This window comes from Notolepis coatsorum, assembly GCF_963971535.1.
Source record: "Notolepis coatsorum genome assembly, chromosome: 18".
NCBI lineage: Eukaryota > Metazoa > Chordata > Actinopteri > Aulopiformes > Paralepididae > Notolepis > Notolepis coatsorum.
In genome coordinates, this window is record NC_140182.1 from 52637227 (window position 1) to 52650997 (window position 13771).

At 44.0% G+C, this 13771-nt stretch overlaps 1 protein-coding gene across 3 annotated transcripts in view; it reads right to left on the reverse strand.

The window, feature by feature from the left end:
- The window catches only part of fcsk (fucose kinase), an 86732-nt gene that overhangs the window by 22762 nt on the left and 50199 nt on the right, over positions 1 to 13771 (reverse strand). For all 3 annotated transcript variants that reach the window (XM_084334348.1, XM_084334347.1, XM_084334349.1), the window contains exons 12-16: positions 12318 to 12491; positions 10734 to 10807; positions 9873 to 10231; positions 7917 to 8133; positions 3153 to 3319 (exon numbers count right to left, since the gene is read on the reverse strand). In XM_084334348.1, the coding sequence (XP_084190474.1) occupies positions 3153 to 3319; positions 7917 to 8133; positions 9873 to 10231; positions 10734 to 10807; positions 12318 to 12491 (991 nt within the window). The remainder of the gene's footprint in view (positions 1 to 3152; positions 3320 to 7916; positions 8134 to 9872; positions 10232 to 10733; positions 10808 to 12317; positions 12492 to 13771) is intronic.

Sequence of the window (13771 nt, forward strand, 5' to 3'; positions counted from 1 at the left end):
ATCGTGCTTCATGTTCTTTCCTCTTTTTATTAAAAAAGAAAGAAAACACAGACTGACATGAATCCCACGTGACGCGGCTGAGGGTAAATTGTTTTCATTTTTACATCCCGCCACCCTCACCACAGGGAGGAGACGGGAATCCTCAGAGAGACTTCCCACGCGAGCTGTATAGATTGAAAAGAAATATTGCAACATTGAGCTATGTAACACTTGGGTTAGGACTCTCCGAGGAGGTGGCTCTGAACCAATACACACTCAATAATCGAATTGAATCGAATACACATACAATAGAGCAGAACTCCTTTTTGAAGTTCTATTCACCTTGACAATCTGAGGAGGAGTCTCTGAAACTCTGAGGAGGCTCCCTCACTGGGAAGGAGGGTCCGAACTCACAGAAGGCACTTCTCCCTGAGGAGGAGCTTCGTGAGGAGGAGCTCTGACAACTCCATGAAACAGATCCATAACATGGAACCTGAACAACTCACGGAAGTCTTACCAATAAAAACGCGCTCAGTGACGTACTCTATGGCGGGGGAATTTCCGCGGTGCACAATCTTTCAGGGCGTGGGACCAGGAAACTCCCCCCCCCCCCCTGTAACGTGCCGAACAGCAACGTGACAGGAACCCTGAAGGACAGGGGGTTTTAACCCCTGACCAATCAGAAAAGGGGAGGAAAGGTTTACCAGTTCACCCCTTTACGACCCCTCACCCCTGATACGATGTAATGACAAAGTAGAGCATGACCCAGTCATAGCATGCTACAGTACATGAAGCATCTAACAGCTTCACACAGCTCATGTGCTAACCTGCTATCTGAGTTTTACTAAGGAAAAAACACAGAACAGAGAGGGCCCCTTTAAGAGCCCCGGTACCAGACTTACACATGTGCTTCTGTGGGCCAAAACCTAACCCAGTTGTAGATCTCAACGACACACACAACCCTTCATCACAACAAAAAATGGCAAAAGTACACTCTTACTACAGAGTTTCTCAAGCGGAAGCACAACCCCAGCAGCTTAAGCTGAGGGTTACATCGTATCCCCACAAACACAGTGACACAATATATTGTAAACAAACATGTCTGAGAGGAGGGGGGGGAAGCCCCAGGGAACCAGGGGGGTCACCCCTCCTACCTTACCCTTGATACGACCAGGTTGAACAGGTACCCCTGTTAATATGTGAACATGCTGTTCATTGTCATCACAGGCTGAGAAAAAGATTCATTCCTCAATCACATGTCACTAAGCATAGCTTCACAGGTTAATTAACCCACTTAGTTGTGAGTTCACCCACGTTACAACGTTACATGAACACACATGTTCTCATCAACTAACCAGTTCATTTTTACACATGTAAAAAACAACGCCGATTTTCTATGGAGAGAGAAGCTATACCAGTGACAAGACAATTCACACACAACACGCGTCGTATCCTCAATGTATTGCAGCAACACACGTTTTGGAAACATCGTTATTACAAAACATTTAGAAGGGAAGGAAAGAAGAAGTGTTTAAAGTCCGGTCAGGACTCCTACCTCCACCCTGAGCGCAGGCCGAGAGGACTGCAACACTGGTTAACGGGACACAGAGTCGAACCCGGCATCTCCTGTGTTGGTGACGAGGGTAATGTCCGCTACGCCACCCAGCCGCCGTTCTCCATGTTGACGAAGTCCTCGCTGGCATGGCACCCGGGTGTAGGGTCGACTAACATCCTCTGTCAAAGATGACGTCGTAGTCAGAGTGTTTAAGGCATGTTATAGTCACAGTAACGTTCAACAGTGTAGCATTAAGCTAACAGCCGCTCTCGACTGATAGCAACAAGCTAACGTTTCCTAGCCTAGTGAACACAACGAGCTAGCGCCGCAGCTAACAGCTGACTGGCTAACAGGTAGGCCACAAACTAGCACGCAAGCTAAGCAGCTATCACCTGAACTGTACACAACGACATAACAAGCCACACTTCAGACAGGCCGCCGCCTGAAACCCCCTCATCCTAAGAGAGAAGAGAAAAAGAAATGTCAAACACAGTTTTCAACAGTGATTTACCTGACATACAGCGGAGTCGGCTCAATTCCCATACGGGCTGCAGCCGACTTGAGCATGGAACTACCGATAAAGAAGATCCATGCCCACATTTCCTTGTGCTTTAGTTTAGGGTGTACTTCCACATTCATGTGAAAGATGGGGCCTGCATGGGACAGAGAAGCATCCGCTTGTCCAGAGAATCCCGGGTTCAACCAGGTCTCGGTCGCGGCCCACTAGTTTGACCATCATGGGCGTCAGACCAAGATCCTCCGTCCGCCGCTTAAGAAGCCGAGCAGAGGACCCCAATCTGGGGCCGGCCTTTGTAAAATTGTCAGCTAGCCCCCATAGCACTAGCAGACAACTAGTGCTCGCAAGCAAAACATTACTCACCCAGCTCGGAAGCGACCAGTTTCTCACAACAGCCGGTGCCTCCCACAGTCCAGCTGTATGACCAGAGGTTCAATACCTAACCAGCCGCAGCAAGGAGGACTGCAGGTGGGGAGTATATCAGCGGCGCGAGCCCCTAATACAAAAAAGCCGTGGAGGTCAGAATGATCATCATCTTCCAGACACTCCAGTGACGAAGACATTATCGCCGTATTTTCTCGAAATAGTGAGAGAGAAAATAAAGATATAACATCAACGTATCTCCTTGTTCTTCCTTTCTTCAGATAAATACTTTCTTGGTATACAGGCACTCTCTTGGGGTGAAATTTCAGAAGGAGATGAGTGTGTGGCCCCACCCCTGCTTATGTAGGTAGCAGATGGGGGTGTGGTCAGACGGATGTTGGTATGTAAAGGTACATTGTGAGGTTTTATTCAGTGCATATACACTGGAGCGAGATATGTGCAGAATGACGCTGAGCGGAAGCTAGCATGATATATAACCTACATGTCTAAAGACTGGTCTGGTCCTTTAACATGATGATGAACCTACATGTATAAAGACTAGTCTGGTCCTTTAACAGGAACCTACATGTCTAAAAGACTTGCCTGGTCCTTTAACAGGAAACCACATGTCTAAAAGACTTGTCTGGTAATTTAACAGGAACCTACATGTCAAAAAAACTGGTCTGGTCCTTTAAGATGTTTTAGGAGAACCAAACCTGACCTTGTCCACTAACTTACCAGCCAGATCCAGTCTGGCAGGACACTCCACTTCCTGCCACTCCTCCATGGGTGGGACATCACCCTGGCCAATGGAGATGAACCTCTGTGCCGACATCACAGCCTGTCTAAGCAGCACCTGGCCAGCTCCCTCATAGTGTCGCGCAGCACGGACCAGCAGGTCTGGCCTGGTGGAGGAATAGCTGTTAATGTCTGATCATCTCCTATCCTTTTCATTTATTCATATTTATACAATGCACTTATAGTCAAACCAAATAGGGTTGGGCAATAATTCAATATTAACGTTTATCACATCATATCATTGAGTTTATTAGGATCCCCATTAGCTGTTGCATGACAACAACTAGTCTTCCTGGGGTCCACACAAAACATTACATTCGACAATACTTTTACAGAACAGTAAATAAAAAATTAAACAGAAGTCCATTTTCCTTTAAGCATTGACTTTCATATCTTCCATCATATACCACTTATTTTCAGATTTTCATTTCATTGGAAAGAAAATAATGATAATAATAATAATAATAATAATAATAATAATAATAATAATAATAATAATAATAATAATAATAATAATAATAATAATAATAATAATAATAATAATAATAATAATAAAATAAGAATAAAGTACTTATATCTGCATTTACAGATGCCAGCCTTCAATTATTTTAAGGTACAACTACCTGAAATGATAATTAAAGAGAAGAATGAATCATACTGATGAGGGCTCGCTCACGTGTGTGTGTGTGTGTGTGTGTGTGTGTGTGTGTGTGTGTGTGTGTGTGTGCTAAATATGTGTGTGCTGCTGTGTCATTAACTTACAATCTTTGGGTTTCTAGATGCCTTTTCAATTGTCTTTTGAAACTTGATTTCGTTTTTTCTTTAGAGATGTGATCATGATCATATTGTGATGAAATGAGATCGTTGCACACAGTTATGTCATCTAAATGAATGAACAACCATATTCTCTAAATTTCTCTAATATTGAATATTTACATTTTGTCATTTAGCTGATGCTTTTATCAATATATTTTTTCAAACACAAAGTGCCATGGGGCCCCTAAGGGGGTTTCCTACTGTCGTTTCATTGCATATCATCCATTTGAATTCCGGTCGCTTTTGTTGAGTACAGCCATTATGTCAGCCCTCGGGGGGGGCTCCCTACTGGCGGGGGCTCCAGGCTGCTACCTCAGCCTGCCCGTCGTCTTCACAGCGGGTAATGTAGCCTTTTTAGTAAGAATCGCAAAATACGGGAGATTTACGGGAACATATTTAAACGGGAGGACGGCGGGAAATAAGGGTGAAATATGGGAGAATCCCGGGAAAAACAGGAGGGTTGACAGGTATGGTCTAGCCCCAGGACCCGCATTTTTCCTTAGTCATTAACCCATGCAGTGCCAACCACGAAATTAGTCGGGTTAACTCGCCATGCGTTGAGTGCCAAGACCCGGGAAAACCCGAGAAAACTCTGGTTTTAATCGTTATTTCTTTTATTAGCAATATCCATTCATTTTTCATCCATCCAGCCTGACGTTATCATTGGGAATAAGTCTGAGCTCGAAAAGGGCAAATACCGCCGCCTATCGTCTCCCGGATGGTATTGCACATCATTGGATTGGATTGGGTGGGACAGTGCATCAGAAAAAAACTCTGCTCCCGGGGTTTCCCTTCTCGGGCAAGAAGTATCTGTTACCACATTCACTGGGGAGGCTCGGAGCAGCTTTTAATTATGTGTTTTGGTGCTATAACGTTGGATCAATAAACACGATCAATATTTGGAATGGCGATCAGGAATTGGATTCATCTTTTTGCAGAACATCTGATGTGAGGTAAGGACTCTATGTTACCAGTCTTGGGTTAATCAGATGTTTTTTTCTCCGCCATCGCAGCGTGTGTGTGTGTGTGTGTGCGTAACGTTAGTCGTATCCACAGCATGGATAATCGATTTTTCAGCCCGCTTCTCTAGCGTGCATAAGTACACATATACTATCGATAATCTAGCGTTTATTTGAAAACGATTCATAAATCAGCAGAAAAATTACAACGCGTTTTGTGTATTCCAGTAAAGGGCTATTATCGTGGAATTTCTCTGGAATTACTAGACATCTCCAAAACTATACTCGTATTCAAAACGGTATAAAACGGAAATGTACCAATGAAAATTACATGTACATGTTGACTGCAAGCAAGTCATTGATAAGTAGGGCTGTACCGAATGTCATTTTTTAACATTCAAAGCTTCTATTGAAGTATTCGAACGAAGCTTTGAATGTCTAAAAAAAAAAAAAAAAAAAAAAGTGATTTCATAAAAAAGTTTATTTTTTTTAACTAAATCCTCAATTTGAATAAAGTGATTAATCTGATTAAATTAGTCTTGTTGTTTATTAAATCAACTTTATTTAATGAATATAACTCATCAGTTTCGTCAAATATAAATAAAAAAGGGCACGGTTGGTACGAAAGTGATGGTGACGTCTTATAGTATAATATTATAATATTAGTGTAGCCTAAACTTTATCTGCAACTGTGAAGAAAAACCCCATTGGTTTAAACAGATTGAATAGACGTATACAAAAAACATTTATAATTATATATATATATATTTTTTATTCGAATATTGATTTAGAATTCGAATGTCAACATTATGATCGAAGCTTCGAAGCATTCGGTACAGCCCTATTGATAAGCGAGGGGTGTTTTAGACCCATAGCCATAATTTAAGATATAGTTTAGGCGTTCGCAAATTTTCCCGTCCTCCCATTGACTTCCTTACTGGCACCCTAGCCCTAATATGGTCAAAGGGGCGTGGCTCTGAATGAGTTAAGTCACAACCCAAATTTTTTAACCACTTTGATTTATTTCACAAAAGAATTGTGGAGTAATACACAATCCTTCATGCATTGTTAAAAACATGAAATAAACAAAAAAAAGTGCAACAAAAGTGCAACTAAAAACCCAATGAAATAATAATAAAAAAAATAAAAAAATATATATATATATATATATATATATATATATATATATATATATATATATATATATATATATATATATATATATATATATATATACGTTAGGGCTGTCCCCGACTAAGGATTTGGATGGTCGACTATGATTGGCCAAAATTTGCCGTTAGTCGACTATTGGTCGACTAAAAGAAAGAAAAAAAAAGTATAATATGGATACATCTTGATATTTGTCTAGTCTAGTGTGTTCATTAGATGGGTGAAATCCTCTTTCAGTGCCTGTTTTCGTAGGTAGTTAGCCTCTGGTATGCGTGCCATTAGCGTTAGCCACGCTTCTAGGCCTCTTTTCTTTTGGAAAGAATAATAAAAAAAATAAATAAATAAAATTATAAACTTTTCTTTTTTTTTATATTCGACTAAGAGGTTGGCTAGTCGACTACGGCTCCTTTCGACCGATTAGTCGACTAATCGACTAATAGGGGTCAGCCCTAATATACGTATATATATATGTTTCTTAGCAGACGCTTTTATCCATAGCAACGTACAGTACGTATGAGTGCATAGATTTTCAGTATATGTAGTCCCATGGGATCCAACCCACAACCTCAGCATTGTTAGTGCCATGCTTTACCAAGTGAGCTACAGAGAACTACAGAAGGCAGGCTTATCTTGAATTACAGGCATATAAATGCGTTTTAAACAAGTTTAAACTGGTGATGCTCATCATGATTCAAGAATCTAAATTGAACTGTATGAAATATGAAATAAAAAGGCAGACTTTTATTGTATTAAATAAAAAGGCAGACTTATCTTGAATTACAGGCATATAAATGCGTTTTAAACAAGTTTAAATTGGTGATGCTTATCATGTTTCAAGAATCTAAATTGAACTGTAGCAGAGATTACCCTATCAGGGGATACTGAACAGCATTGTATTATGAAGAATATAAATTTTTGATGGCTTCATGCTTTCATGTGCTAGCACGTCACTGCACACAACACACTGAGGTTTTGGTCCTTCTCTTTTGTCCTCAATGTAAGAAAACCCATATTTAATGTAGTCGGTGTCGTATTTGCGTTTTACCATGTTTACAAATGCTCGAATCAATGAGCGCTAACTGATGTGACGATGTTAGTGTTACTGTCATGACAACACTGGCAGCAAACGGCTACTGCACGCGCCGCTGCGTCATGGGAAACGTATGTCCTTCAAAATAAAAGCGCAGCATCAGAAATACATCTTCTTTTTACAAATAAATTGGGGTCGCGACCCACCAGTTGAAAACCACTGCACTAGATCATATTTGTATTGTTGCTGTACACCGGTAAATCATATTTGTATTGTTGATGTCCACTACTAGATCATATTTGTATTGTTGCTGTACACAAGATCGTATTTGTATTGTTGTTGTACACTAGATCATATTTGTATTGTTGCTGTACACTAGATCAAATATGGTCCACATTATTATCCGTAGTAGAAAATACTCACGCACATCCAAAGTGTAGTCACAGGTGCTTGACTCAAATAGATATGTAAAGTTGTGAAAAAAAGTCAGCACACCGTTTGCAGTGTTCCCAAGTTTAATTCAATTTAACACAACGTTTCGGCCTGTGGCCTTTTTCAAAAGGCCACAGGCCGAAACGTTGTGTTAAATTATATTAAACTTGGGAACACTGCAGACGGTGTGCTGACTTTTTTTCACCACATTATTATCCTCCACATTGGATCCTTCCTGTCCCTCACCTCTTCCTGTCCCTCTCCTTCACTCCGTCATCATCACTGATCCATGCTAACCTGCTCAGCCAGTGGTCTCTCTGTCTGGCCAGGGCCTGGACGCCCCCCTGCAGGTCCCCTCTCTCCAGCAGACCGAAGGCATGAGCCCAGGCCTGGTTAGCCGCTGGGCCGCTCCTCAGACCCCCTCTGCCCTCTCCTGCCAGGCATCCCAGTACGTCAGCGATACACGCCAGGCAGCGGGCAGATACCCGCAGGTCTTCACTGCTGCCTGCTGCAACTGGGGACACAGAAAGATAGCTGTGAAAATAGTCCAGACCTCCTGACAGTTTAGAGAGCTATGCCCACTCTCACATTGAGCCATGGCTGCTCAATCACACCCCGCAAGTAATGTGGCCTGGCAGAATCTATGAGAATGGTCTCAGAAATCAGACCCAGCTGGATTTGCAGAGATTTCTTGTGAATATTGCAAAATAAAATGCTTGATTTTGCTGCAACTTTTTACGCACTTGCAACATTTTCTGTGCTGTATAAAGAAAATGCAGGAACTTCAAAATCACAAGCCCATGAAAAAAGAACGTTATATATTTAGAACAACCTGCAATAGTGCTGCTAACCACTGCTGGGGTTTGAACCCAGGACCTTCTTGCTGTGAGGAAATAGTGCTAACCACTGCTGGGGTTTGAACCCAGGACCTTCTTGCTGTGAGGCAATAGTGACTGCTGGGGTTTGAACCCAGGACCTTCTTGCTGTGTGGCAACAGTGCTAACCACTGCTGGGGTTTGAACCCAGGACCTTATTGCCGTGATGCAATAGTGCTAACCACTGCTGGGGTTTGAACCCAGGACCTTCTTGCTGTGAGGCAATAGTGACTGCTGGGGTTTGAACCCAGGACCTTCTTGCTGTGTGGCAACAGTGCTAACCACTGCTGGGGTTTGAACCCAGGACCTTATTGCCGTGATGCAATAGTGCTAACCACTGCTGGGGTCTGAACCCAGGACCTTCTTGCTGTGAGGCAATAGTGCTAACCACTGCTGGGGTTTGAACCCAGGACCTTCTTGCTGTGAGGCAATAGTGCTAACCACTGCTGGGGTTTGAACCCAGGACCTTCTTGCTGTGTGGCAACAGTGCTGACCACTGCTGGGGTTTGAACCCAGGACCTTCTTGCTGTGAGGCAATAGTGCGTGGGGTATGTCTGGGAGTGCTTGCATTCTTTAATTTTTTATTTAAATTTTTTGCATTCATCTAAAAATGTTTGGACCTTATGGTGTTCTTGTTCTGTTCTTGACTTATTGTTATGTTTTCTTCTTGACTTGTTTAAAGAAGACCTGTACGGCCCATGGGGACATTAACGTGTGTTGTCGGGCCTTATAAATAAATTTGAACCCAGGACCTTCTTGCTGTGAGGCAATAGTGCTAACCACTGTGCCACTGGGAACTATTGTGTTTCTCAATAAAAATTCTTAATTTCTAGGGCGGCTACGTGGCGTAGTGGGCAAGGCGCTCGCCACTAAATCTGGAGACGCTGGGCTCGCCTGTTCGAGCCCAGCGCTCCACATGTGCTTTCAGTTTAGCTGGTTGTCCGTACTAATACACATTGGCCGTATTAGGGGGTGGGAAACTGATGGGTGGGGATCGGGCGTTGTGGACAGCGACTCCTACAGGTCGGTTGGTGCGCCTTCGCAGTAGAATCAGGAAGTGTCGGGGGCAGCGTGAGCCTCCCACGCGTTACTCCTCGCCACTGAGAGATCGAGCTGCGCAGGTGAAAAGATGCGACTGCTGTTACCTCAAGTACCGGAGGGGACTTGTGCTATGTATGACTTAGTCCACATTGCAGCTGGCTTGTGGGAGGCAAGAAACAGCGTTCGTGACAGGGGAGGGTTGAATTGGATGATACGAAATTGGGATGGGAGAAAATATAGAAAATGGGAGAAAAAGTGGACAAAAAAAAAAATAATCTTAATTTCTGTTGACAAGACGGATACAGTCACTGTTAGCTAAATGTCCATGACAACTCACTGGTGTCCAGTGTGCACAGCAGCTCCTCCTGTCGTCCTCCCAGCACGGCTGCTCTGAAGCAAGGCAGCAAGCTGCGGTCACTGTGGCCCTTTAGCGTGTCCTCCACCCTCCTCCGAGCTGTCTGGAAGAACAACTCCTCTCTCCAACGGAGCTCTGCTTGTTGGTCAGTGAGGGACAGCACCTCCCTGAGTGACAGTCTCCAGGCCCCCCTCCACTGCTCCAGAGACCCGGCCCCACCCAGGAGCCAGCCGACACCTCCTTCCAGCCCCACAGCGCCCCCTCTGGGCTGAAAGACTGGGAAGAGGCGGGCATCCAGAAGGAAATGCTGGTTCTTCCCGGAAGCCCACAACTCTTCAGACCTGGGGAGAGGGGAGGAGTGGAGGAGAGGAGGATGGGAGGAAGAGGAGGAGAGGAGGAGAGGAGCAGAGAGGAGCGGAGAGAAGCGGATAGGAGTGGAGCAGAGATAAGCAAAGAAGAGAGGAGAGGAGCAGAGGGGAGAGGAGCAGAGAGGAGAGTAATAGTAAATACAGTAATATTAAACACTGGTAATACTAGACACTGGTAGTATTAAACACGGGTTACTGAGTTATTGTGTTATTTTAATTATTTGTGTTATCGAGTTATTGAGTTTGTGTTATTGTGTCATTGAGCTATTGTGTGACACGGTGGCAGCAGAAAGGGTTGAGGTGAATCCATAATATTCCCAACACTGTCGTTCAGGGAAATTATAATTTCACACAATTCACACAGGGGCATAATGTGTGAAAAGAAAACCATATAAAACAAGCTGATTTCAGTTTAAGGGAGGTTTAAAGGGCAATGGTCAACCAGCCAACACAAAGAGTGAGGGGGAAGTCTTACTGAATTCCAGTTTGGCTGTAGAGGTGGCTCCATCCCTGGTTGAGGAAGGTACTGCAGCTGACCTCAGCATCAACCTAGAGGAGGGTCAGATCCCGCTGAGTATAGACCTGTTCGCGGTTTACAAACATACTGTGTTCGAGCCAATCAGCAATACCAACTGAGTCACGTGACTAAGTCGCCTTGGACCTGCGCGAGCTGCTGCGCCAAAAGAAGTACAATGGGGCTCTATGGAGAAACCACAGCACTCCCCTGACTAAAAGTTGTTTAAAGGGGACATGCATTGCTATTCCTAGCACTATTTGGGCAACTTTACACAATTCCTGTGAGTCTATTGAACACATCTGTAAGGTTTTATTAAAAATAATTCATTGTTTTATATTTCTAATCAAGTACTCAAAAGCCACATTTTTCTCACTTTGGATTTTAGGCTGTGTTGGCCTGGCTCCGCCCATAAGCACTTTGAGTGACAGTCATCCACACAGTCTGCGACTGGCAAAGAGAGAGATAGAGAGAGACTGGGGGGGATACTAATTAATTTGGCCGCGGGGGGCATAATCCCATGGGACAATGCATTGGTAACTTGTTTCAAATGACAATATATACCTCTGATTATTATTGTACGGATCGGAATACGGGCGTGTGTGTGGGAGCATGCGCAAAGATATTACAGTGATATGCTGGTGCTCCCGACTGCCTGCGAGGGAGAGAGAGAGAGATAGAGAGAGAGAGAGGGAGAGAGAGAGGAGAGCTGCATCCCCAACACACACGCAGTCAAGTTTGTGTGTAATGCTCCGACGAGGGAGAGAGAGAGAGAGATGCGTCCCCGACACACACGCAGTCAAGTTTGTGTGTAATGCTCCGACGAGGGAGAGAGAGAGAGATGCGTCCCCGACACACACGCAGTCAAGTTTGTGTGTGTGTGTGTCCCCGACGAGGGAGAGAGATGGCGCACACACATTTACACACACTTCTGCACAATCCCTCCCGCCGTCCCTCTCTCTCTCTCTCTCTCCTCGCTCGTTCTCTGCCTGTCAAAACCCGTTTGAAGAAGTGTCGGGTTACACTATGCGCTACAACCATAGAGGGGGCGTTACTGCAGATCAGTACCCTATTCACGTCAGGAATATCGTCAAATCAGAACAGCTTAGTTGAGTGAGGGAAGATCTCATGAACTCGAGACTAGACTGATGAGTCAATATGGTAATTAGAGACAGACCCATTGATAGTTACTAACCCCTATTGCTATAAAACAATGGTAAATACTGAAAAAAGCCATTTATAATGCATGTCCCCTTTAAAACGAAAACAGCTGAATGTCATTTTGCCAAATCAGCATGGCTGCGAGTGTGAGTCTTTCTGTCTCCATTTGTCCTTTTACAGTAGTACCTTGTGTCACATTAGCACATTGTACATTAGTGTTGGCGCTTGGCTATATATTACTTAGTGCTTGTGACATTCTGCTGTTGAAATCTAGATATATCTCTATATGCTCCATTTAGGGTGGTTTGTAACTTTCATTCACATTCAAAGAATATTTTGAGTCACAAAAACAAGGATGGATGAAAAAAAGAGACAGTCAAATACCTCAAGGTCATCCTGAGTCCCAAACGCAGTGTAAACTGTTAACTTCAACTGGCCTAAGTGGATTCTATGTCCTTGGATGATGATGTCATTGGTGAGCGCCAGCTGTCTGATGTGAGGCGATGATGTCACCTCGAGGCCCGACAGTAAACAACCTGTAGGAATGTCCAAAGCACCCTGGGTAGACGGGTCAGAAGATTCACAATGAAGTTCAATTACATCATCAAAGCACCCTCGGTAGACGGGTCAGAAGATTCACAATCAAGGAGGAAAAGAAGGTTGAGGTTTTTCTCCTATGATGATGAGATTTTCTGTGGCATGTTTTTTTTTATTGATCTTTTTCCCCCTCCTTTTTCCTCCGATTTTCTCCCATCCCAATGTTAGTCGTTATGCCAATTCCCAATCCCCTTCCTGGTCGCTGCGCACTTACCCCCCACAGTCGGTCTGGGAGAGTGGAGGCTATCACGTGCTTCCTCCGACACACGTCTAGCCAATAAACCGCTTCTTTTCACCTGGCAGCGCGGACTCTCACTGAGAGCGTGTAACGTGTGGAAGGATCACACTACCACCCTTAGATCCTATCCGCGCTGAGCAGGCGCCCCGACCGAACTGTAGGAGTCGCTGTTTACAACGACCCGGACCCACCCTGCCAGCTTTCCCACCCTCTAATACAGCCAATTGTATTAGTGTGAACGGCCAGCCAAGCTGGTGACAACGCCGGAGCTGTGAGCTGGATTCGAACATTGGTGACGAACGCAATCTCCGCTACGCCACCTGACCGCCCTCTGTGGCATGTTTTAAGATAAGATAAGATATTCCTTTATTGATCCCCTTGGGGGAAATTCAGGCATCATAGCGGGAGGGGGGAGGGGAGGTACAGGTAGTAGAAGACATGGTACAGATAATTATAGTACAGTGGAGAAGTACAAATAAAAATAGAATAAAAAGGCAGTGTAAATAATATAACAATATAATTAACTCTGGACATGCGCATATGGGCAACAAGGTGCGAGATGAGGGTATGTATGCCCTCTTGGTTATATATAAAATATAGTTACAATATATAATCAAAATTTAATCTAAAAATGCTAAATGCTAAATATATGCTCTGATGAAGTATACAGTATACACATAAGGTGCGGTATGCATAAGGTAAGTATATATTGTCCTTTTAGGTGGGAGTCAGCTACTAGGTTCCTAGAAGTTGGATGTCTGGCAGCAGTCCCTGCCCACTGTTGTGGAGCCTGATGGCCGCTGGTATGAAGGACTGGACGAGGCGGTTAGTTGAGTGTCGGGGGGGGTATGAGTCTGTGACTGAACATGCTTCTCATCTTGACTAGCTCACAACAATCCCAAACATATATTAACCCCAAAATCTGACTGTCAACACACACAGTCAACCATTGATCCTCAATAGATGGCGGCTTGCCCCCAGAAATGTGACATGATGTCCACTT